Genomic DNA, 22,186 nt, shown 5'->3' on the forward strand with positions numbered 1-22,186 from the left:
GCTTACAGCTGGACATCATGATCACAGGACCAGTATGAAGCAGCTGAACACTTTGCCCAATTTGTGCTGTGCCTATTAAGGATGGTGCAGCAGAAACAAGCTGTGTTGTGCACTGTGAAACACTGTTTTGTAAAGCAGATGTTCCTCTTCTTCATCTTTGTATAACAAAAGAAAAATGCCCTTAGAGCTGCGGTTGTTGAATGAAGGACTCTGTTATTTGGGATTTAGCAGGGATTACTCATTGCAAAGTTACCTAAGCCCTGCTCCACTGTGGCTGTGTGCCCACACCAGTGCTCCCAGTTTGGGTTGGCTGCCCAGTGTTCTGAGCTACTGGTCACGATTGTGTGGATTCAGGTTATTACACTTCTTCCCTGTGCACCTTCTGAATCATCCTCTCTCTCAACCAGAAGGAATTGTCCACTCTTCCTGTGTTTTGCTGGGAAAGCACCTCGGCAGGGGCTGTGCAGTGGGGTGTGTTGCTGGGTGTTGGCAGCATTCAGGGAGCGCAGTGCAGCGCGTGCTGGGCACTGGTGCTCTGACACTGTGTTACTTTGGAAGGAATAACTGCAGGGAGGACAGCTGGGGAGTCTCACGTCAATCTTATATCCGTGTGCTGTCTTACAGCTTTCTTGCTGCATTTCTTTCGCTCTAAATCTTTCAAAGAAGGGATCTCATAGCTGTTTTGTAATGATGCCTTCTGGCATACCAGCTTGCTGAAATGTTTCTGTTCTTTTAATATTTATTTCTGAATTTCCTCAGGAAGAATAGCCTAACAGCTTGAGAAATACGTATGTTGAGATTTCCTAGCTGAGTCCTACTGATCCTGTTTGTTGGCAGCTGCAGCTGAAATTGTTGCTGTCCTGTGTAGGATAGTGGGTGGATTAAAGCAATGTGTAAATGTGAAGATCCAGAATTTAACCCCAGATCCCCCTTCTTCAGTGTGTGGCCAACTAGGTTATGCACTGACAACTTCACAACTGTGGTGTAACACCAACAGTGTTTGTCATTCCCAAACTGCACTCTGCCTCCTATATGTGCTTCTAATCTTGCAGATTGACACCTGCATGCCAGAAGGTGAGTGACGGGGTACAGATTAAAACCATGTGATGAAGCAGAGCTCATGGAGTGCTGTTTGACAAAACCTTTCTATGGTATTGAGAGTGCAGCTACAGTCTCTTAAATGGCATTTCTTTACCTGCTGCAGCCTGCAGTCTAATCAGGAGAGGGCCTGAAATGTCAGACAAATCATAATCAATCCTCTGTGTGAAACTTAAAGGTGGAGGGCTTTTTCTCATTTTTTAAAAAATTTTTTCTGAACACAAGAAAAAAGAAATGCAGTATATATGATTTTGTTGTAAGATTGTCTGTTTTTCCTGTTAGGTGAAATTAATTCGAGTTCAGTTTTGAAAACAACCTTCTTATGCTCAGAAACCTGTAAGAGATACAAAAGATTTTGCTACAAGACTTTGAACACTTGGGGTGTTTATGGCAGGTGATGTGAATCATATCTCAAGCCCCTGCAACCTCCTGAGTTTTCTGCTAGGATTACATATTGGAAGTCTGCTTACAAGAGGTAGATCAAAGGAGAAAATATGGTCCAAAAAAACCCTTTTGGTTGCCCTTTCTTAATTCCTGATACTTCTGCAGTTTTCTGAGAAACCCTCCAGTTAAAACAGGGCAGTCACATAATTTTTCCAGTGGGGCACGGAGGGAGTCAAATCTACTTTCCACAAGAAAAACAAGTACAAAATGAATTTTTTTCCATTTGTGGGGTCACTTTCCTTACCTCAGCATCCTGAAGTAAAGCATGTCTGAAGGGATTTTTTTCTTCAGTGAAATTACTCAATACAAATTATGGTTTCTTTCTAAGGTGCTACTCTACCGCCAGCTCAGCTCAGTCTCTATTTTGCCATAGTTTCTCACCAACAGAAACAATTGCAGAGGCTTTTGCTCTGTGTGCCTTTCCTGTTTTAAAGAATTTTAGTGTGTTTTTAGAGGTTTGGATGCAACACACAAACTAGTATCTTTTGAAGTTCATCCTTTCATTGCAGAACTAACAAAAACTATTTGTGGATTAAAACAAATGCTTCTCAAGATTAATCCTATTTGTTTCAATCTATTTGTATAAAAAGCTTTGATTAGGGAAAATAAAAGAAATGGAAGCTACATTTCTTTGTGCCACATTTGTGTTCTTCTTGGACAGACATTTCAGTGTAACCCTGATCTAGCAGGAATTGTCAGCTTGGTGCAAAGCCATGGGATGTCAGCTCCAGCCAGATCCTATAATCTACAACTCATTCTGAATTGAATCTCTTTGAGAATCACATGATGATCATTGTTTTAAATTCCTGATACCATATCTCTGCAGAAATGAGGATTGAAATACACCTCCAAAAAATAGGCCTTCCCTTTGAGAAAAGTGAAATGAACTCATGAGATATGCATGCAATATAAATATGCATGAGCAATTTCTGTAGAATATAAGCTCTGCAAAAGATGGAGGTTTTTTAGCTTTTAGGAAACATTTCTGTCTGAATTACCAACTGTCAAGGCAGCATGGTTGAAAAGATTTTCTGCTGTAAAGAGATGAAACATCAGCTCTCCAAACACCTTGGCTTATCTAAGGAAGCAAGTTAAGACAATTGTTTTAGAGCCCTCTGAACACAGCAAGGTACCTGCAGAGATTCTTTGCAAATTCTTTTGATATTTTCTTGTCCTAAAGGGTGCCAGACTCTCTTTCACACTTCAGAAGTGTGAGAATTTTGCTTATCTTGGAGAGTAAAGAACCTAGGAGATAAATGGAGATGGAAATAATAAGGAAAAAAATATTGTGCACTCTTCCAGAAAATGGATAGATTTGTGTTTGGTGCAATGGCATTACTTTGTTCCACTTTCAGAATCTAATTTTGTTCAGCACTATATAAAATCTTCAGACTGTTTTTACAGCTCCTGTAGAATCTTTTCCTTATGCAGAGCAGTTTCCTCTTGGCACCCTTGCTCTGTGCATAGGCACTGCGCCCCTTTTCCAGTGCACTGATCAACATTTGGTGCCCATTCCTGGCAATCAGCAGCCCTCCGTAAGTCAGATTTAAACTGGTGAAGGTTTGGAAGAGGCTTTGGAGGTGATAAAATTCCTGTTTTAAAATAAGGCTGGAAATGGCAGATTGGATGAGATTCTGTCTGTTCAGCTTTGCTGCCACATAATGAAGAAAGAAGTCTGGTCTTCAGTCAAAAATTTTCCAGGTTCATATTTTGACTGAGCTGATCTTTGATATTAAAGTTTCAAGCTGGTGATGGAGAAATGAGAATGAGGAAAAGAAAAAAAATTTAGCATGACTATTGCTTTCAGCTTCTAAACTTTAATAAATTTAATCCCAGATAGAGGAGTTCTGGAGAAGTCAGGCTATGTAGGCTGTTGGCATAATCGATGGGTTGCAGGCAAATACTGAAATAGTGCAACATATAGAATATGCATTCCCCTCTGCACTGGGTTCTGTAGAAGCATTTCACTGAAAGGAGCTGCTGCCAGCAAGACACCAAGTGGGCTGTGTTACTGCCTTTTTTGGTTCTTAGCATTCTGAAATGAGAATAGGAAAGTTTAAACAAAGCAGACAATTTATCAGAGGCATAGTTTTTTTTTTAATGTGTTTTGTGTCTGAGTCAAAGCATTACTGTTCCTGAGATCTTGTGGCACCCAGTGACTGATAGGGGACTGAATCAGTGCTCTTTCTGAAGTGTTTTATAAGTTTGAACTACTTCACTTTGTGAAACTTCTGACTGTCCAGGAAATGCTTTATTGGACAGGGTGCCAGCCGTATCAGCTTCTGTACTCTCCTTCTTCAGTACTGTAAGATAATGAATTATGTACGCATGGACCAAACTTCTGATTGCAATGGTGTTTTTCTGTGCTCAGCATGCTTTTGCTCCTGCTTACAAAGAAATACTTCAACTATTCTGGGGTGTTATTGTGGAAGAACTGGCTGACTTGGTACAATCATTCAGTCATTGTGAGTCTACAGTCATTGAGGAGAGGCTGGGGAGCACTGCTAATCAATAGAAGCAAGCTTTTGTTAAACATTTGTTTTTCTTCTCATGCTTGTTTTCTGGAATCTCCTCAGTAGTGTTGGCCCCTGATGGTATTTACATTTGTCTTCTGAATTCCCAGCCTTGCTGTTGGTGAGCAGGACATAGCATGTGGTGAGACTCCACTCAGCAGGCACAGCCCTAGCATCATCAGTTGTTTGCTCCTCTTTCTTACAGTTTGAATGTTACCTATCTTTAATCTGTAAGAACTGGTAGTTCTGTGCCAAGGAGACTGTGCGTATGTTGCTGAAACTGTCTGACTTCTGTTTTGCAAGATCACATGCACTCTGATCAGGTAGTATCAAAACTTTTTCTGCTTCAGGGCTTTTATGAAAGTGGTCTCATGTCATGAATCAGGCTTTATGAATTGAAAATGTTATAATTTTGTGTACTTTTATGATGGAAGTACTAAAATTAGCACTAGAGCTGATCCAGTCAGTGCTTGTAGTTGGAGTTAAATAGGAATAGTCACAGAGGCTTTGTTATTCTTCTAGATCTGTTAGTCTGGCATCCTTCTGGAGCATTAATTCCACATCTTGCCTGACATATAATTTGGTTCAAAAGCATTTGATTGTGTTAGGATAGTTTGTTAGATTTCAGAAATGTCTGCTGGTATTTGTCTTTCTCTTTCCGTACATCTTCAGTCTTGAATGTACTTGATTCCTCCTCAGGGAACGAGTAACTCCATGGAATTGTGAAGCTGCAACAAATGCTATACCTCAGGCTCTGAAAATCCAACTGAAAAATACACATTTTCCTATGTTACAAATCAGCTTCCCATTTAAGTCCAGTAGTTTGTTTTCTTCTGTCAGGATGGTAGTTTTTCCTTACTGCTACTGAGAAATAGTTTCATTACTGTTAAAGAATGATTCATTAGCATGTGGTTTGCATTTGTAGCAAGCCAGTCTTGTAGAGACCACATTCCTGATGGTTGTTTGTTTTACAGACTCAAATGCAGATGTTTTCCTTGTACAAACAAGTCAGAGGTGTCTGTCTGGGTCTGCCAGGCTGGGGGCTTAAGATAACAACCCGTCCCAGGCTGGCAGTGGCACTTCATCCATGCAGACTGTGTGTGTTGGCAGTAGCAGCCCTGTGTGCCATTCTCCATCTAATCACAGGCTTCTGTGCCGGGAGGGAGGGCAATGCTGCCTGGCAGCCTTTGTTTTCAGAGGGTCATATCACATCCGTGGTAAAGTTGAGGAAGGTGACATGCCAGATCTTACACAGCATGAGCTGATGCTTTGGTTCTCCTAGAAAAAGGGTTGTTTGTACCTTGAAAATTGCTCTTTTATTGCTGGGATTTCTTAGTGGCCAGCAAAGTGGGCACATCAGAATGTAGAGATGGGTAAGAGTCAATTAAACACCACATCTGCTTCGTGTCCTGGTTTAATTTGCTGACCCAACCGTCCAGCACTGGAAAATGCCAGTATCATGTGGCAGCAATAGGTCAGTTGTGTTGTGAAGCTGCACCTTTTCAGCAGGGTTGACTTAGAAGAGTAATAAATATTCTGCTCCTAGGTGTGCAGAGCCCAACTGTTTTTGTAGGAGTGACCATTGCTTGGTTTTCCTTCCAGGATTGTGTTGGTGTGCTGTGTGTATTACATCAGATACTGTGATTCACCTGTAGCATGATTAAAGAAGGCCTGTGACATTTCAGCCAATGATTGGGACTGACAGCTTCTCTAGGAGAAAAAAAAAAGCAGCTCTTCTGCAGCTAGAACAGAAGGAGTTGTCTTCTGTGAGCAGAGTAGGGAGGTGCCTTGGTGATAGCTCATCTTGGAGTGCAGGAGGCAGAGCCCTTTAGTGTCAGAGGGAGTTTGAATGCAGAATGTGCAGACACCAAACTTGCCCAAGTGCTTCCTAGCACAAATGGCAGTGAGGAGACAGGCGTTGTCAGCCCTCTGAATTCCCCAGGAAAAGGTCTGTTGTTTGGAGGACACCTGCTTTGTTTGAGCTCTAGGACCTGAAGGGGTTGAGAAGCAAGGTGAAGGTCCATCAGCAGATGTCTGTCGTCTTGGTGGGTACGAGTCTTTTTGTGCAACCAGAGAAGTCTGTTTTCTTCTGAAATAAACTAATACGTAAAATGAAGGGGAACTTGTTTGCTTGTACCCTTGTAGCATGACTTTTAAATGTCATGCTGCAGTACTCTGATGGTGCTCAGGCTAGCACGGATTGTGCTAGTGTTTGCCAAGAGTCCATGTAATGCAAGCTCTACATGGAAACAGGTCCTGTCACGGTAGTTTTCTATTTTTCTCTCCACTCCGGTGTATAACTTCCTTCTCTACAGTGAAGGGCTGGCAAAATGTTTTGTGTTTTCCCCATACCCTTTGCTGTATGGGGAAAGCCTATTGCTGCTTCTCCACCTCAGTAAGTGGTATCTGTCTGCCCTGGGGTTCCAACTTAGTGCATTTAGTGAAGACCATGATCCCAGTCTAGTCTGGCCTTCCAGAGTGGTGATGACAGTCAGGACTGCATGTGGGGCTCCATGAGCAGTTAAGCTAATCCAGTGCATTTTTGATTCCTTCCTCTCTGTGCTATTGTAACGAAGTACATGAGTTAGTTTTTGGTACATCCATACTTCATTCCAACTTTTATATTGCAGATGTACTGGCTGTGAGCATCATGTCTAGTAATTTAATGTGAATTGGTTATCACTGGGATATTGTGTTTATACAACTTTTATGTGAAAATCATACTCCTAAGCAGAGGTGTGGCTTCAAAATGTGAGAGGTTTGACTTTTCTTTGTCTTTTATTTTCCACCTAGGTATCACATGCTGTTGCAAAGCTAGTATTAGTTAGTTTCCACTGGCAAATCTCAGAGATTTTGGAAAGGTAAGTGTAAATAGTCTTATCTCTTCTGTGCTTAGTGCTTTCCCCCCTGGTTTTGTAGAAATGCTCAGGGTGCTCCATAGGTGTATTTTTTGGCAAGTGTCTTTGGACCTGGAAGCAGGACATGCAATCCATTTTAGGGAGCAGGGGAAAACTACTGATTTATTGAGGCTGCACTGCCTGTAAGAAATTTTTAAACAGGGAGAGGATAGTAGCAGTAAATGTCTTTCAATTAGGAATTATTGTTATGCTAGGAACCCTCTAGATAGATTTGTCTTAAATTTTGAGATAACAGATTGAGAGTGCTGCATCTATATTTATTTAATAGACATGAAGATAACATATGTTCTGCTTTGAACATAGGAGCCATAAATCATAAAGGAGAACTGACTCTATACTGATGTAGTCTTTAATGGTACGTTCATACTGAAGTTTTTGTTCCTTTTAACATTAAGTGATTTTTTTTCCCCAAACTGGCCAGCAGTTGGAGAGCAGGAGAAGATAGTGTGAGAGAACTGAGCACTGCAGCTCCCTTGTTTGGTCAGTTGTCACTGTAACAAAGCCCTCCAACTGATTTCAAAAAGAGGACTCGGACTCTGCCCAAACATATGCGGGAAGTGTATTGGGAGGCACTGCTGGCTGGCGGCCCCTCCACAAAACACTGGCTCAGAACTGAACATTGTCCGAAAATAGAGAGCATATCAGCTTGACTCATTCTGCCCAGACATTTTTGGCCCTGTAGCCAGCAACTTCATCCAGAGAACGTATGGAAAATGCATCCTATGCATAGATGCGGTTGCCTCCTTGATTACCTTGTATCCTGTGAAAGTTTTTCAAGGAGGGTGAGATTCCTGCATAGCAGCTCAGTGTGATCCTGCAGGTTAACTGAGGAGACCTAAACAAGAGGAAATTTGAGGAAGGGTTTACTTCTAAAGCGATTAATTTGGAAATTGTTCTCCAGTTGATCTAGTCCTCAAACTTCTCTCTTGGTACAAAATGACATTATCAAAAGAAAGCTCACTAGTACGACTAAGAAGTGCTGGTGAGGAGGGAGGACTTACAGCAAGGCCACAACAGTGATGCTGCTGTTTCTGAATTCAGTGAGATATAAACATTCATCCACAAAGGAAATCACAAACAGCAAAATGTGTTTAATTCTATGGCTGCCAATAGACAGCTTCATATACCTAAAGGGTGATAATCTGTCACAGAGTAAATGCTTAACTAGACCATAATCTGGAGTTAAAGTGAGACTTAACCAGGACAGCTTGATTTTACAGAGGAATAGGAGACAGTCAGGAGCCTCACTGGTGTGTGTTATTGTGGACAGGGGCTTAGGACTGCTCTAGGAGTGTGGATAGAAAATCTTAGCTTAAAAATAGTTTTACAGGGGAGGGAGATAGTTGTAAAAAACTATTCCTCAAGATGTATAAGGGAAATGTTAATCCATTACCAGGAGAAATAGTATTTCTGGTTCTGAATAAACTCTCATACAAAGTTTTGTTGATGGGAGCTCAGCTCACTCTATGAAGGAGCGTCACACAGGAGACATTTCCACTTTCCATGTTGAAAACTACCCTACTATTTGCACAGAGCCAACTGTTTATTCAGGCAAGAAGGATCAATTTAACAATGCAAAATGCACTCAGAAATTGATTTAATCATTCTTCAATTGCCTTTTCAGGCACAAGTCTAATGCTGCCCAATTGCTAGTAGAAGCACGAGTTCAGCCCACCTCATCCAAACATGTAAGTATGCAAACTATCCCGTCTGTTCCCTTGGCAGACACCTCTGACCCCCCTCATGGGGGATTGCATTACTAATGGTGTACTCTGTCCAATGTTAACCCTTTGCAAACTCAGGTCTGACACCCTAATTCATTGCTGGGTTTACTTCTGAAATGAGAATGCATTCAGGAGGTCTCTAATATTTAAATAGCAGCTTTGCTGTTGGCTTGCAGGTAGTGTTTGAGAACTACTTTCTTCAAGAAAATTAGGATCATTTTTTGGCACACAATGGAAGGAGCAGAGTGCCTGGGCTTGGCTGCCTCTTGAGATTATGTTCTTGGTAAAAGACACTGAAAGGAAGTTCTGGCTGTACAGAGTGAACAGAGCTTGTCTGTGTCTGGAACAGATTTTTAAAATTTTTTTATCTTTTTTTTTACCTGAGGTGACTGTTTCCACTGCTCAACTCAGAGATGCTTAGGCTAAATCTCCCATGAGTTGTGTTGCTGCTGAGTCAGTTCAGTGCTGATATTTTAACCAAGAACTTGTGTTTTGTAGCCAGTTACACAGATCTTCAGATACTTTCCCCCCTGCCTTTAAATAGAAACTTCCTGTTGCATTTTTATAGATTTCATTCATGGTAGGTGTCTTGGTACAATGCAGAATTACCCTAGGAACACATTGCCACGTGTCAGACTTTGAGTGATAAAATACTACATCTGGGAAGCACTCTAGATTGTGGTTGAGAGAATATCTCAGATTTGGCATCTGAGCTGTCTTGTAACTAGCAGATAAGGAAAAGCTAAGCTGACAGGAATGTAAGCTTCATGGGTTCAAATTACCTGCCTAAAGTCCAGAAGAAAAAAAATCTTTCTAATTTGACATGCCTGCAAATTAGTCCATGTATTTCAAGATTTATCTGAGTCTTGTATCAGCTGTCACTTAAGTATTCCCCCTGCAATGGGCCATTCCAACCTCTTTGGCAGGCAAGGTGAAGACCCACCAGCACATCATTTCAGTCAGGGTCCTGGGGTTTGGGCCAAACACTTTCACAACTTTAATTTACAGTTTAATATTTTGCTCCAAGGAGCTAGGAAGTGGTATAGGAATCTTTTTCACCCAATTCGGCAACCTGAAACAATGCTTGAGGCAAACTTCTATACATACTGCAAAACTGAGACAAAACATTACAAATATAAACATGACAAAACTACTGAGACAAAATGCCTGCAAATAATTGATGCAGTGAAGAACAGTGTAACTCTTCAGTCCTGTTGCCACTTCATTTTCTCATGGCCAATAATCTTCTCATGAAATACCTGTAAGAGGAGAGAGAAAAGAAAACCCAGTCCCACTTGGACTGGTTTTAAAAAGAAAGAGCTCTCCATCTGGTGTTAATTTTGTGTTCTCTCATGAGCATCTGTGGCTACCCATACATTCCCTGAGCTTCGCCCTTTGGACAGCAGTCTGACTCTTCATTTGCAACAAACCCTACCTGTCTGCCATAGGTTGCCAACTGCCCCCATGTAAGACTGGGTCCTGCCTGCATTCAACCCCCACGAGCAGCTCCAAGCTCTAAGCAATTGAGTTGCCTAAAGCTTCAGTGAGTCAGGTAGTCCTTTAATCAGGGGGTTTATTCTCTCTGGCTCAGCAAACAACAGCATGGGAGAAGACTGACAGGTTAAAAGACCCCTCTCATGTATTAATTGGAGGCAAGCAGCCTATTGCATACTCTCTCTGAGATTACCCAGTGTTGGAGTGGGGATAGAGATGGGTTCTCCCCTCTCCAAGGGGTCTAAACCTCCTGCCCAGTAGGCTGCCCTTTGGGCTGTCTGCCATGGTGCATTGTGAAGGACACTCTGGGACCCCAAGGTCCTTGTGCTTCCTCCTCCAAAAGCTTTATGCTGTCTCCCCCCATCACTGAAATCCTCCAAACATACTGTTTCAGTTTCCTTTGCATGCCTGCTGTATTTTTCTTGCAGATGAGCCAGCTCAGTTGCAGAATAGGGCACTTGTTTTGTTGTTGCAGTGGGTGCTGCCTCCTCACACTCCCTGTCGTAAACAGCATCAGTCTTTATAAGTGGGTAGAGTTTAGGAAGAGGTTGGGGGTCTGGCTTTGCTGTATCAAGCTCCTCCCAAGGATAGAGGCAGGTGAAATCTTCATCAGCAAGTTCCACCTCTTTAGTGAGGCTGGAAAGCCCCACCTCATTCTTCAAATCCTCCCCCTTCAAGCAGGCAATCTGCAAATGTAATCCTCTTTCTCTTACAAGGGATTCATTTAGTCAAATATGCAAGTTTTCTGTTAGTCTCTTTTCAGCATTTAACTCATTATGTGTTTTCTGCTGGGTATAGTGTTCTGCCTCCAAGGTCACCTGCAATATTTTAGCCAATTCAGTCACAGACCCATTCACCACACTATCTCATTGCTTAGCTCTGTGCTTATCTCTTTGAGGAGCTATTAAAGCAGCTCCTAAAAGTGTGCAGACTATGGATTTGCCCTTACCAATTTTTTTTCTTCTTTTTTGCCAAATACTTTATTTTTTCCACAAGAGCACCCAGAGAATGCCAATTTTCCTCAGCCCAGCTCTGTCCATTCAAAGCTGGATGAGCTTTATAATCTTTTAGCAAGTCTAGCTCAAGATCACACTTTCCCAGGTTACCACGATCTCTCTGCTGGAAAATTCGGCTTTGACTGAGTAACAGTTCTCCTTTGTCCAGCACTCTGTCTGTTATCCCAGTAGAAAGTAGCTCCTCACTGTCCTCAAGGACACCCTACTCACTGCACCTGAAAAATTGTCACACCCTGAGCTTGCTCAATGACTGTTTGAAAGGGGCTTAGGTACTTTGATACCCCTGGGCAGAGTGCAGGAGAAGACAACAAACTTCTCAGGAGGTTGAATAGCAACCTTTTATTTACAAACTTTGGACCATAAGGGACTTGGCAAATATTAAAGCAACATCCAATTAAAGTAAGGCAAGGCACTGACTTAGCAAACTCTAATCCATCCAGATTTCACGAAAAGGAAGTTAGGAGAAGAAAGAAGAAAGAGAGAGACATCAATAGTCACCACCTTGGATCCAGTGCAATCTCAGCTGCTGTAAGGTCCAAGGCAGTGGGACTCATCAGGGCTGCACACCCTTGTCATGGCTTTTTATCTGTTCTGGTCCCTCCCCACAGGTGGGGCTTTCAGTGTTCCAGTGGCTTGGTCCACTTTGGGCCTGGACCAGAGGCTCTGGGCTCCGGTAGGTGGGATGTGGAGCGGTGATCACTCCACCTTTGCAGAACTTGTCCTGCCCCCACCCAAACACACACTTCAGTTGTTTTGAGCCATTAATAATTTCTCCAGTTTCCTACAAATGGTGATTTTATTTTAGGAAGAAAGGTATTATGGTTAAAACATTAATTTAAACTTGATTTGCTCAGCAATTCATTACAGTCTGTGTGCTAGAACAAGGTGCTGTGTGCTTCGGCTGGTAATGCAGAATGATTTTGGGGACCTGCACTCATAGTGAGTGTCTGTAGAGGGACTGGCCCCATAGGGAGAAGCTGTAGTGGTGAGCTCAGAGAGGCAGCTTGCAAGGGTTTGAGGTAGCACATGCGCTGTTCAGGTTGAGCAGCTAATCCAGGCAATCAGTGCAATCACAGACTCAGTGAATATTTTTCTGGTCCGTAAGTGAGGCCACTTAGAACAAATTTGCATTACCTCCTCTTTCATGTGGCCGTGCCATAAATCCAGCTCTGTCAGCCATGCGGCTGCGTGTCGTGGTGCTGGTGCTCCGCGTCTCTGGCATCCAGGGATCGGCATGGAAACCGAGGGCAGGCTCACACCAGCTTCTCCACAAGTAGCAAAGTGGATGAAAAGTGATTATATGACTTCCTCTGTGAAGGGAAAAACTGGAGCATAAACTCCAGCTGACAGCTTTGTAGAGCCTTGGTTTTGATGATGCTGGGCTAGACCTAGTTCTGCAGGTCCCAAGGGTGAGTGGAGATGTGTCGAAGGCTGGATCTGTTGTCTAGGGATCAGCTCTGCACTACATAGGGAGAAACCAGACTACTCTCAGTGGTTTGGTGAAGTAATAGCAGTTATGCCTGATTTGAAACTAACCCTCTTAATCCTTTCCAGCTGACAGGACAATGCCTGTTTTGACAAATGTAGCATAGGCAGAAGATAAGAGATGGGAGGTGATAGTTTGTGAATTCGCTTCCCTCTCTGTATAAACGCTCTACAATTGCATCTTCCATTACCCAAAATTACTGTCTGGTAAAAGGGCATTGCTAAATCTGCTTGCAGTGACAGCTGCTCTCCAGAGCCTGTGGAGATAGTCTGGCCTAGCTAACAAAGAATATTAGTAAATCCAGGGAAGGACTAACACAATGATGTATTTCAAACAAGGAAAGAGTAAGAATGAGAAAAGTAAAGGTGAGTTTTGGGCAGCACTAGAGGAGAGGCAGAAACTCTTCAGTGACAGTCAACTTGTTGTGCTCTGTGAGATTAGAGGTTCTTGAGAAGGACTGACTCTTCGGGGGCAGTGCAGCACCTTAGCACACCAGCTGCTTATGGACCTGTTGGGGCCTGGAGCTCCCTGGAGACCATTGTCACAATGAGGGTGATGTATGGATCTATGGATGAGCTGGAAATGCTCTGGGAGATCTGGGCTGCTTTCACTCTACTGCTGGTTTGTCTCTCTCCCAGGCAATGGTACATTCCTCCCACCACTGCGCAGTGTGCATGCAGTTTGTCCGGAAGGAGAACTTGCTCTCTCTGGCTTGTCAGCACCAGTTCTGTCGCAGCTGCTGGGAGCAGCACTGTACAGTGCTCGTCAAGGATGGTGTTGGAGTTGGTGAGTTCAAGGTGGATGCAGTGCTGAGTCTGTGTTTGCCTCACTGGCCATTCTGATGAGTCAAGACCATGACTGTAACAAGTTAGAAACTGCAAATCTGTTGAATTGAATTTGCATCTGTGATGATGTACTGTTGCAATGCCCCTGGAGTGCTTGTGGATGCAAACATCTGTTCCCTTTGTGTTGGGGAGAAGCCAGTAGTTGCCAGAGTTGCTTTGGGCTTTTCCTAGCCTGTCTTTCATGCTGGCATGGCAGTAACATGTAATATTCTAATTTGAGTATCTGACCTTGTGAATACTGGTTGAAGCACTCACTGGTCCTGGATACACATGTGCCCTGTCATCTTTTGGTGAAGACAGTTGGGCTTCAGCTTTTCAGCAGCCCTGATTTGTTTCACAGTTGTATCCCTCTTGCCACAACAACAGATGGTAGCGAGGAAAACGTGCTGAATACCCTCTGTGCATTCACCCCTTAGTATAAGCTGCACTGTGCTAAGATGTTGCTTTCTCTTCTCAGGGGTGTCCTGCATGGCTCAGGACTGTCTACTCCGGACACCAGAAGACTTTGTGTTTTCATTGCTGCCTAGTGAAGAGCTGAAAGACAAATACAGGCGCTACCTCTTCAGGGACTATGTGGAGGTAGTAGATTTTTTCAGTTTTAAAATACCCTGGGTCAAGTCACAAATGACTTGCAGAAATTTTGTTTGAAGTGTCTTGCATTTTTGATTAGAACTGCAGTAACTGCAGCAAAATTGTCCTCAATAGGCATGATGTGGCTGCTTCTGTAGGACAGCCTTGCTGACAAAATGCTCTAGCAGGTTGCCAAAGTAAATTCTGCTGTAAGGTCATCCACTAACTCCTTGGCTGGTGCTTCAGAATTCTCATTGGTGCAGCTGAGAATTTCAAAACTTCAATCTGATTATTCGAGTCCTTCTTTTTCTTACATAAATATTTTTAGGTTCAGAAAAATAGGTCCCTCAGCTTAGGGTAGCCCAACTGAATTGGCTTGCTCAAGTACATTTTGTATGAGCTTTTTTGAAATTAAAGCAGCAGTTGTTAAAGTTAAATATGCAAGAGTATTCTGGTAACTGGGAACAGACAGGGAACACTCAAAAAGCAGCAAAGCAGTGTGAAAGCATGGTGTCACCTCTTCTCGATAAGAGACCCATTGGGAAGGAATGGCCACCACAGGAGAGCAGCTGAATAGCTTCTGGGACATAAGGAGAAGATGGAGAAAGAGCTCAAATGGAGTAAAATAATTTGTTTAGTGTCTTTGTGGGGTTTTGTTTGTTGTGCTGACTTAGTCTGTAGACATCCATTTGAATTCCCTGTTCTAGAAAAGCTGTGAGTAAATAAGAAATCTCTTCCGTATTAGGAAATGCAGGATCTGCTCTGGTAGCCAAGACCTGGTGACACTTTCCACTCTTTTTTAATACTAAATAACTGCCTTGTATGTTTTTGAGTATAGGAGTGGTTAAAGTTGAACAGATAATGCTCTTCTGTACCCACTGCTGATCTTACTCCCTTGGTGTGTCCACAGAGCCATTACCAGCTGCAGCTGTGTCCTGGTGCAGATTGCCCTATGGTCATACAGGTACAAGAGCCAAAAGCCCGGCGAGTGCAGTGCAATCGTTGCAATGAGGTCTTCTGGTAAGAAACAGAGAAGGTTACAGATCACAGGGAAAGTGTGTGCTGTTCTCAAAGTCACTCCCTTTGCTTGCCAACAGTTTCAGTGTGTAGAAGTATCTGAAATGCTTTGCTAGAGTTGTTTGTAACTTGAGTTAGCCTGAGTAATTGGACACTTGTGATCTGACTTCTGCATGTGGTCAGATGTCCCCTTGCTCCCTAAACTCCTGGGAACTTGGGTGTTCTGACAATCAGGGAATGCAGAGCTTGAGTAATTAAGGGGTTACAGATCTACCATTCTCACATTTTGGCTAGGTTAAAAATTTTCCCACAGACACAGTGATTGGTACAGATTCTGGTAGTAAACATGGAGTCCTCCTTGCTATCTGCTGGTATTGAGTTTTCAAGTTTATTAAAAACATTTGACTCCCAGTTTAAAGACCCAGCTTTCTGGTATCTCCATGCAAATCGCCCTTACTGAGCTAGGGCTGTCAAGTCGTGCTAATTGAGGTGCCTGATATCTGCCACTGGAGTCAGGCTACTTTTAAGTGACTGGTCTGCCCCAGAACTCTGCGGTCACGTTAGAGGAGACATAGGTGGGCTCTAGGAAGGGACATGTCAGCCCTCCGACACATGGTTTGTCAGGCCTGGGTTCACTTTCATTCTGACTCTGGCTTTTACACAAGAGAGGGGGAATTGTAGTTCAGTCTTGGTCTTCGCGCTCTAGTAATACACAAGAGCATTTGCATCCCTTACTGGGCCCCCCAGATTTTGATCAGAAAAACCTCAATCCTTGAGTCATTTCCTTGGAAATTGATATGTCTTTTTCTTTTTTTCTCTCCCCTATTAAGCTTTAAGTGTCGGCAGATGTACCATGCGCCCACAGACTGCGCTACCATTCGGAAATGGCTCACCAAGTGTGCAGATGACTCTGAAACAGCCAACTACATTAGTGCTCACACTAAAGATGTAAGGACAGGCACCTGCATGTTATTTCTTGTTCTCTAGCCCTGCCTGAAAAGCAGAATGTAATTCTCTACACATGTAGCATTGTGTCCTTCTTTGTCACAGACTGCAAATTCTCACAGCTCCCTAGGGACTGTCAAGAAACTTCTGTCAGGAGCTATTGTCATATGTGAACGAATTATGTCCCTATGGCAGTGATAAAACTCAACTGAATGCCTTGGGAATGCTTTGTGTGGGAAGCTCAGCTGCCCTCCTGCAGTAAGGACCTGGTGGTCCTTGTTCCAGACCTGGTGTGAATGTCTTTGACAGCCAAGTGCACTGTCCTCCCACAGGCAAAAGAATTGTGGCTACTTTGAAATGATCAGTGGAGATGTATTTAAAATGGAAGGAGAGGGTGTTGTAAGTGCGAAGTCAGTACCAAATAAGGCACCAGTGGTGTTTAAGCCTGAACAACTTTGTGCAGTACTGTGAACTGAAGGGTGAGGGAGAAAGTCTTGATTTGGCAAGGACTGCAAAACGGGGTAGTTGAAGTCTGTAAATTAGACATTGGAGTACTTATAGTAGATTTAGACCCAAGACAAAGAAATAGTATTACATATTGTGCATGCAAGCCTACCTATAGAATTATTGTATAAATATACTATCTTTATCCTCTAAATTAACAGTCTGAGATTGGAACTTTTAATATCTTTTGGGCATTTTGTGGCCCGACTTCAAAACAGTTCTTAGCTACATTTGTGCTACCATGGCCAGTGGGAATTGTGACAGTGCTGATTAGCTGCAAGCTTCAGTTGTGTTAGGAAAGGGGGTACTTGGATGGACCAGAGATTTCAAGTTCCCTTCCTTCTCTGGAGAAGGTGTCAGCATATGATGGTATTGTTTCTGCTATGCTTGTTTGTAGAAATAAGATTCTGTTTTATTGAGCATTGTCCTGGCATACATTTTGCCTGGCATGAAAATTTATACAAAGTAGCAAAACTCACTTCCTCCTTTGTATCTGTGCAACCCAAAAAATATATCTGGACACTCCAGGGTATCTGTGGAGTTGGGGTGTGTGCAGCTCTCCTGTCGTTAGGCAGAGTCTCTGCAGGTAGCTGAGATGTCATTTGTTAGTGGCTGCTGAAGGCAGAATACAGTGACAATTATCTGTAATCAAAGTAGCTGTGATACACCGTCATAAGTGAACTGATTGTGTCCCTGTGCCTGAGTAACTGCAAAGTGGTAACTCATCAAGACCTTGAGTTTCACAAGGAGTAACAACAAATTTGTTTTCTTCAGCAAACAGTCCAGTGCTGCAGTGCAACTTCCTGACTTTGCCTTTACCTTATTTTAAATGGAGCTGTCAGGAGATGGTGGGAAGCAGGGTATAAATGCTGATATTCTCATATGAGATGTGTCTCATACATGAATGCATATTTTAAAGAAAAAAGGCAGAGAGGAATAACCACACAAGTGCTGTCATTCTTCAGAAGGCTGCTAGAGTTGGATCTAACAATTGCTTCTGTTTCCTCAGTGTCCCAAGTGCAATATCTGTATTGAAAAGAATGGAGGCTGCAATCACATGGTGAGTAATTCCCTGAACATGTCAAACCTCCCTTGTTCTAAGTGGAATTTTATTCCCACACTTTCTGCTAACCAAGTGCCTCTTGTCTCTTCTTTTTCAGCAATGTTCCAAATGCAAGCATGGTAAGTTGGATTTGGAAGCTGTTTTCTCTGCAATGTTTGTCAGTGGTGATGGTCCCTTCTCTTTTTTTTGTGATATGAAGACAAATTGTGAACATGGGCTGAAATATTTTCCCCCTACTAAAAGCTGAACAGGATATTAATTACACATTTCTGTGTGATAGCTTTTTTTCCCCACGGCTGTGATCTCAGCTGCCTTCTGATTCAGTGCTGCTTTGGCTCATGCCCCCTGACATGTCTATTGTATAGAGAAGTCTCCAGAATATTAACAGTGGAATCCATCTCACAGGAGAGCTTTCCATGTAATTGTATTTGTAATCAGCTGAAAATACTGTCAAACGTAGCCATTTACTCAGATCAGCTGAAGTCCTTCTGATTAGTCATGGAAATAATGAACTTCAACCCAGAGGAAACTGCAGGAGCTGTGAATTGTTATATGTAACAGCAGGTGTTGAACTTCAGTCCACCCCTGTGCAATTAGCAGCCTGGGTGTCTTTGGCCCGTTGTGTGGCCCTACAAAATGATGGCCTGTTCTTGCATTTATCTTTTCATGGCGGGATTAATTTCTGTTGCCTTGGAGTGAGATAGTTGTATTCAGCCCTCTGAGTTAAGTGTACCACTAGAAATTAATCGTAATATCAGAACCTTATTGGGAAGATGATTAAAGATGACTGTCCTCTCTCATTTCCTTTGCTTTGGGGTTCTCGGCAGCCCTGGACATGCTTTGATGGAGCTCTGTGGCAAGGGGGAGCAGGCAAGTGCCAGGATACCATGGTGACTTAGCACTCGAGAAGGCTGATGAACTCAGGAAATACGGATTTTGGTCTCGTTATTATAAGTAACACAGAAGGGATTCTTATTGTAGCAACTTAATCTCCATCCTTTTTCCAGCAGAACATTCACAGCCTCGCTCTGAAATCAGAAAATTGCCATGTTTTGCTATTTTTACTATTGCTCTCTTTACTCCACCTTCTTCCTGTTTCAGCAGCTTCTAACTTGAAGTGTCATAAACCACTGACATCTGATGTTACCTGGGTAGTTGCCTCCTGGAGAGAACTGAGGGCAGACTTTCTTTTGCATGATTTAGTTCACTTTTGGATCTGATTGTTCGTGTTTTATTCAGACAGAGGTTTGCATGGGGCAGTGTGCCCATGGTGGGGAGGGTGTAACTCACAAAAGAGACTTGCAGCCTCTTCTCTAACCCAAAGTAACTATGTGCAAGGTGCAAGTGCTGTTCTGCCCAGTGGTTTTGGTGTACAGGATGCAGAACTTCAGGGTTTACTTTCCATAGCTGAATGAGAGGCTGTGCAATTAAAATCTTCAAGACAGGCTGGTATTTTTGGCTCCCTGTTGAGTTCTGTTTTGCAAGATGATACAAAACGTGTGTGTTTCTTGGCTTAGCAGAAATATCTGAAAACAGATGGGCTCTGTCTCCTGAAGCTTTTCTTTCTCAGAGGTTTTTTTTCTGTGCATCACAGTGGGTTTTTTGCTGTTTTCTGCAGACTTCTGCTGGATGTGTCTGGGAGACTGGAAGACTCACGGCAGCGAGTACTACGAATGCAGTCGGTACAAAGAGAATCCTGATATTGTAAACCAGAGTCAGCAAGCACAGGCCAGGGAGGCCCTTAAGAAGTACTTGTTCTATTTTGAGAGGGTAGGAGACATCTCCTTGGCCAGAGCTGCTGTAGCCTTTTAATGCTCCCTGCCTGGTGCAAAGGTCATTGCCAGCAATCTCCATGCAAGAAACTGCCCAAAGAGAATCTCTGCAGGATTTTCAGGCCCTGTTGTTTTTCACTCAAAATCCTGCCCTGAAAGTCCCATCCATACCAGTGATGTCATACCCAAAGCAAATCGTATTCACTCCTATATTCCCTTGTGCCAGAGAAAATCAGTATTACCTGTGCCACTGTACCATGTACCTGCAGGCTGAGTGCTGCTGCAGTAGATAGATATTGTTCCAATGATTTCCTTTCAGGACTGGGGAACTTCTGTTCCTTGCAGTATGTCTTTATACAGACAAAAAGGAAATAAACTCTTCCATGTTCAAAGTTCCATTGGCTGTAGCAAGGTTTTACTAAAATTTCATGTAATCACATTTTTTTAAAGTTGCCATCAGAGCATCTCTGTCCACACAGCAGGCTCCATGCACCTGGCCATGCAGAGCAACTCTACAACAGCATCTCTAGAAGAGAATGTGGTAGAGGTTAAATACTGCTGCATTTCAGTTTCCCCATTAAAATGAATTTATTCTTCACAGCATGAGCCAAGTCCTGTCATAAAATAAATGTCTTCATTCCTGGCTCTCCAGACCAACAGGCTTTGGGAAATAGCCATGTTTACAATGTGCACATGGATGTTGGAGTTCACTGAGCCCATGTCAAATATTAATTTAAACTCTTGACCTTCCTATAGAAATCATTTAAGTAGAGGAATCACCATGACTCTCCCCCTTGTTAGCACAAGGTCCCCGTGTGACCAGAGGGCATTCCCACTCGGAGGAGGTGGGTTTGCTCCCTGCTCTTGCTGCTGTCAGTCTGTTGTCTACAGCCTCTGCCACTTGCTACTGGAGGTGCTGCCTTGCCTCTTTCCCACAGCATGTCTTGCCTTGCTGGACTCCTGCCCCACTCCAATTTCTGCTTGCTAGAGCTTGTGCTTTTACAGCAGTAGTACTCTGTTCTCATGCCATTTTTTTCTTTCCCTGTCTCCCCACCCCTTGCAGTGGGAGAATCACAATAAAAGCCTACAGCTGGAGGCACAGACATACCAACGAATCCAGGAGAAAATCCAAGAAAGAGTTATGAACAACTTGGGAACATGGATAGACTGGCAATACCTACAGAATGCTGCAAAACTACTTGCAAAGGTGGGTAATTGTATCTTGTTTGGCAGAGAGATGAGAATACGTGCCAGAATGCTAAATTCATAACACCAGGTAAAGAAGGAAATTTTAGAGTTGTGGTTATGTGGGACAGTACCTCTGGTCTAGGACGTGAACTAACCAAAAATCATCTGGAAGTGACCTCTGTGAACTTATACTCCACAATATACAGACCTGCATAAGTTCTTCCAAGGAAGGTGTAGGAAATTCTACCAGGAAGTGTCCAGTTGTCAGGAGGTAGCTTCTTAGCCTGTAGTGATAAATGTGACTGTGCTGACTTCCAAGACTGAGACTCCTGTCCTTTTCTCTCTCTCTTCCTCCCGCTCTTGGACAGTGTCGTTACACCCTGCAGTACACATATCCATATGCCTACTACATGGAGTCTGGTCCCAGAAAGAAGCTGGTAAGATGTTCTGTTCTTTTTTTGCTGTTAACTTTTTGGGGTATAGGTGGCAGCATGCTGGGCTGAATTCCGGAGCTGGGCAGTGTCTGAAACATTACTCCTCAGTCTGAGGTAAGGACAGGATAAATAGGTGGGTTTGCACCTTCCCTCTTCAAGTCAACCAGCAGCTCTGTCCTCTTATACAGTACATTATTTTCCCAGGGGACTTCACTTTCACTAACAAGCCATTTATTCAGAATGTTTTGAGGCTGGAAGTGTGCATTTATTTCTTGGTAAGATTTATCACAATGCTGTGGGCCATATTTCATGTGAAGAGCTGCTGGAGGACAGCTTTTCCTTGGATCAGGTTATAGCTTTGCTTTTTATTCCTGCTGTAAGTTCCTTGCTGGCTTGGTGCATCTCATGGGCTGAAAAAGTACAAAAATAATCTTGAATTCAGTGAAGAGATTTTCCTTTGACTCAGCTGTCCTGTAAAACCTGTTACAGAATCTTTCTTCATGGCATCATATGTTCTCTAAGGCTTTGGATAGATGTTCTCTTCTGGATCTGACTGTGCCAGTGGAACAAGTTGCTGCTCTCAGCAGTGGTTAACAATCCCCTCCACTATGCCTGCAGAGCTGCTTATGAGAGCATTTTGTGACCTGTTTATGGCAAAATAAAATTAATTAGAAGATATTTGTCACTTGCAGTGTTTTTAGGCTGACTAGGTTAATTTTGTGTGATGCAGTTCGGGGAGTTTTTACACAAGAAGCACCCAGAAGGGGTGACACCATCTAGGTGAAGGTGGATAAGGAGGAGACACAAACCTGCTCTGCCAGCTCTGCTGTCAGCAGAACACATTTGTCTGCTCCTCAAGTGCAATGTGTGGTATGAAACTGCTCCACTAAACTAGTTTCTTGTTGATGTCTCTAATTTTGCTCTTTGCAGTTTGAATACCAGCAGGCCCAGCTGGAAGCTGAAATTGAAAATCTCTCATGGAAGGTGGAGCGAGCAGACAGCTATGACAGAGGGGTGAGTGTTCTGCTTGCTTGGGCCTGTTGGCCAGATTTTGCTTGTTGGGCTTAACACTTCTGCAGGAGCACTAAGGCTCTCAGGTGAGGGTTCTGAGAAATAGATCCAGAAACCACCTTTAGCCAGCAGATGATGTAGAAG

The 22,186-nt window shown here is 43.1% G+C and overlaps 1 protein-coding gene across 3 annotated transcripts in view; it reads left to right on the plus strand.

Annotated features, from left to right (window-relative positions):
- ARIH2 (ariadne RBR E3 ubiquitin protein ligase 2) overlaps nt 1–22,186 on the plus strand; it is a 36,287-nt gene that overhangs the window by 10,020 nt on the left and 4,081 nt on the right. For all 3 annotated transcript variants that reach the window (XM_032120432.1, XM_032120433.1, XM_032120434.1), the window contains 12 exons: nt 6,849–6,916; nt 8,598–8,661; nt 13,332–13,479; nt 13,996–14,117; nt 15,019–15,128; nt 15,956–16,073; nt 17,584–17,634; nt 17,735–17,756; nt 19,256–19,407; nt 20,473–20,616; nt 20,966–21,034; nt 21,962–22,045. In XM_032120432.1, coding sequence (XP_031976323.1) covers nt 6,849–6,916; nt 8,598–8,661; nt 13,332–13,479; nt 13,996–14,117; nt 15,019–15,128; nt 15,956–16,073; nt 17,584–17,634; nt 17,735–17,756; nt 19,256–19,407; nt 20,473–20,616; nt 20,966–21,034; nt 21,962–22,045 — 1,152 coding nt within the window. The remainder of the gene's footprint in view (nt 1–6,848; nt 6,917–8,597; nt 8,662–13,331; nt 13,480–13,995; nt 14,118–15,018; nt 15,129–15,955; nt 16,074–17,583; nt 17,635–17,734; nt 17,757–19,255; nt 19,408–20,472; nt 20,617–20,965; nt 21,035–21,961; nt 22,046–22,186) is intronic.

The sequence above is a fragment of the Corvus moneduloides genome, chromosome 11 (genome assembly GCF_009650955.1).
Source record: "Corvus moneduloides isolate bCorMon1 chromosome 11, bCorMon1.pri, whole genome shotgun sequence".
In the NCBI taxonomy this organism is placed as follows: Eukaryota; Metazoa; Chordata; class Aves; order Passeriformes; family Corvidae; genus Corvus; species Corvus moneduloides.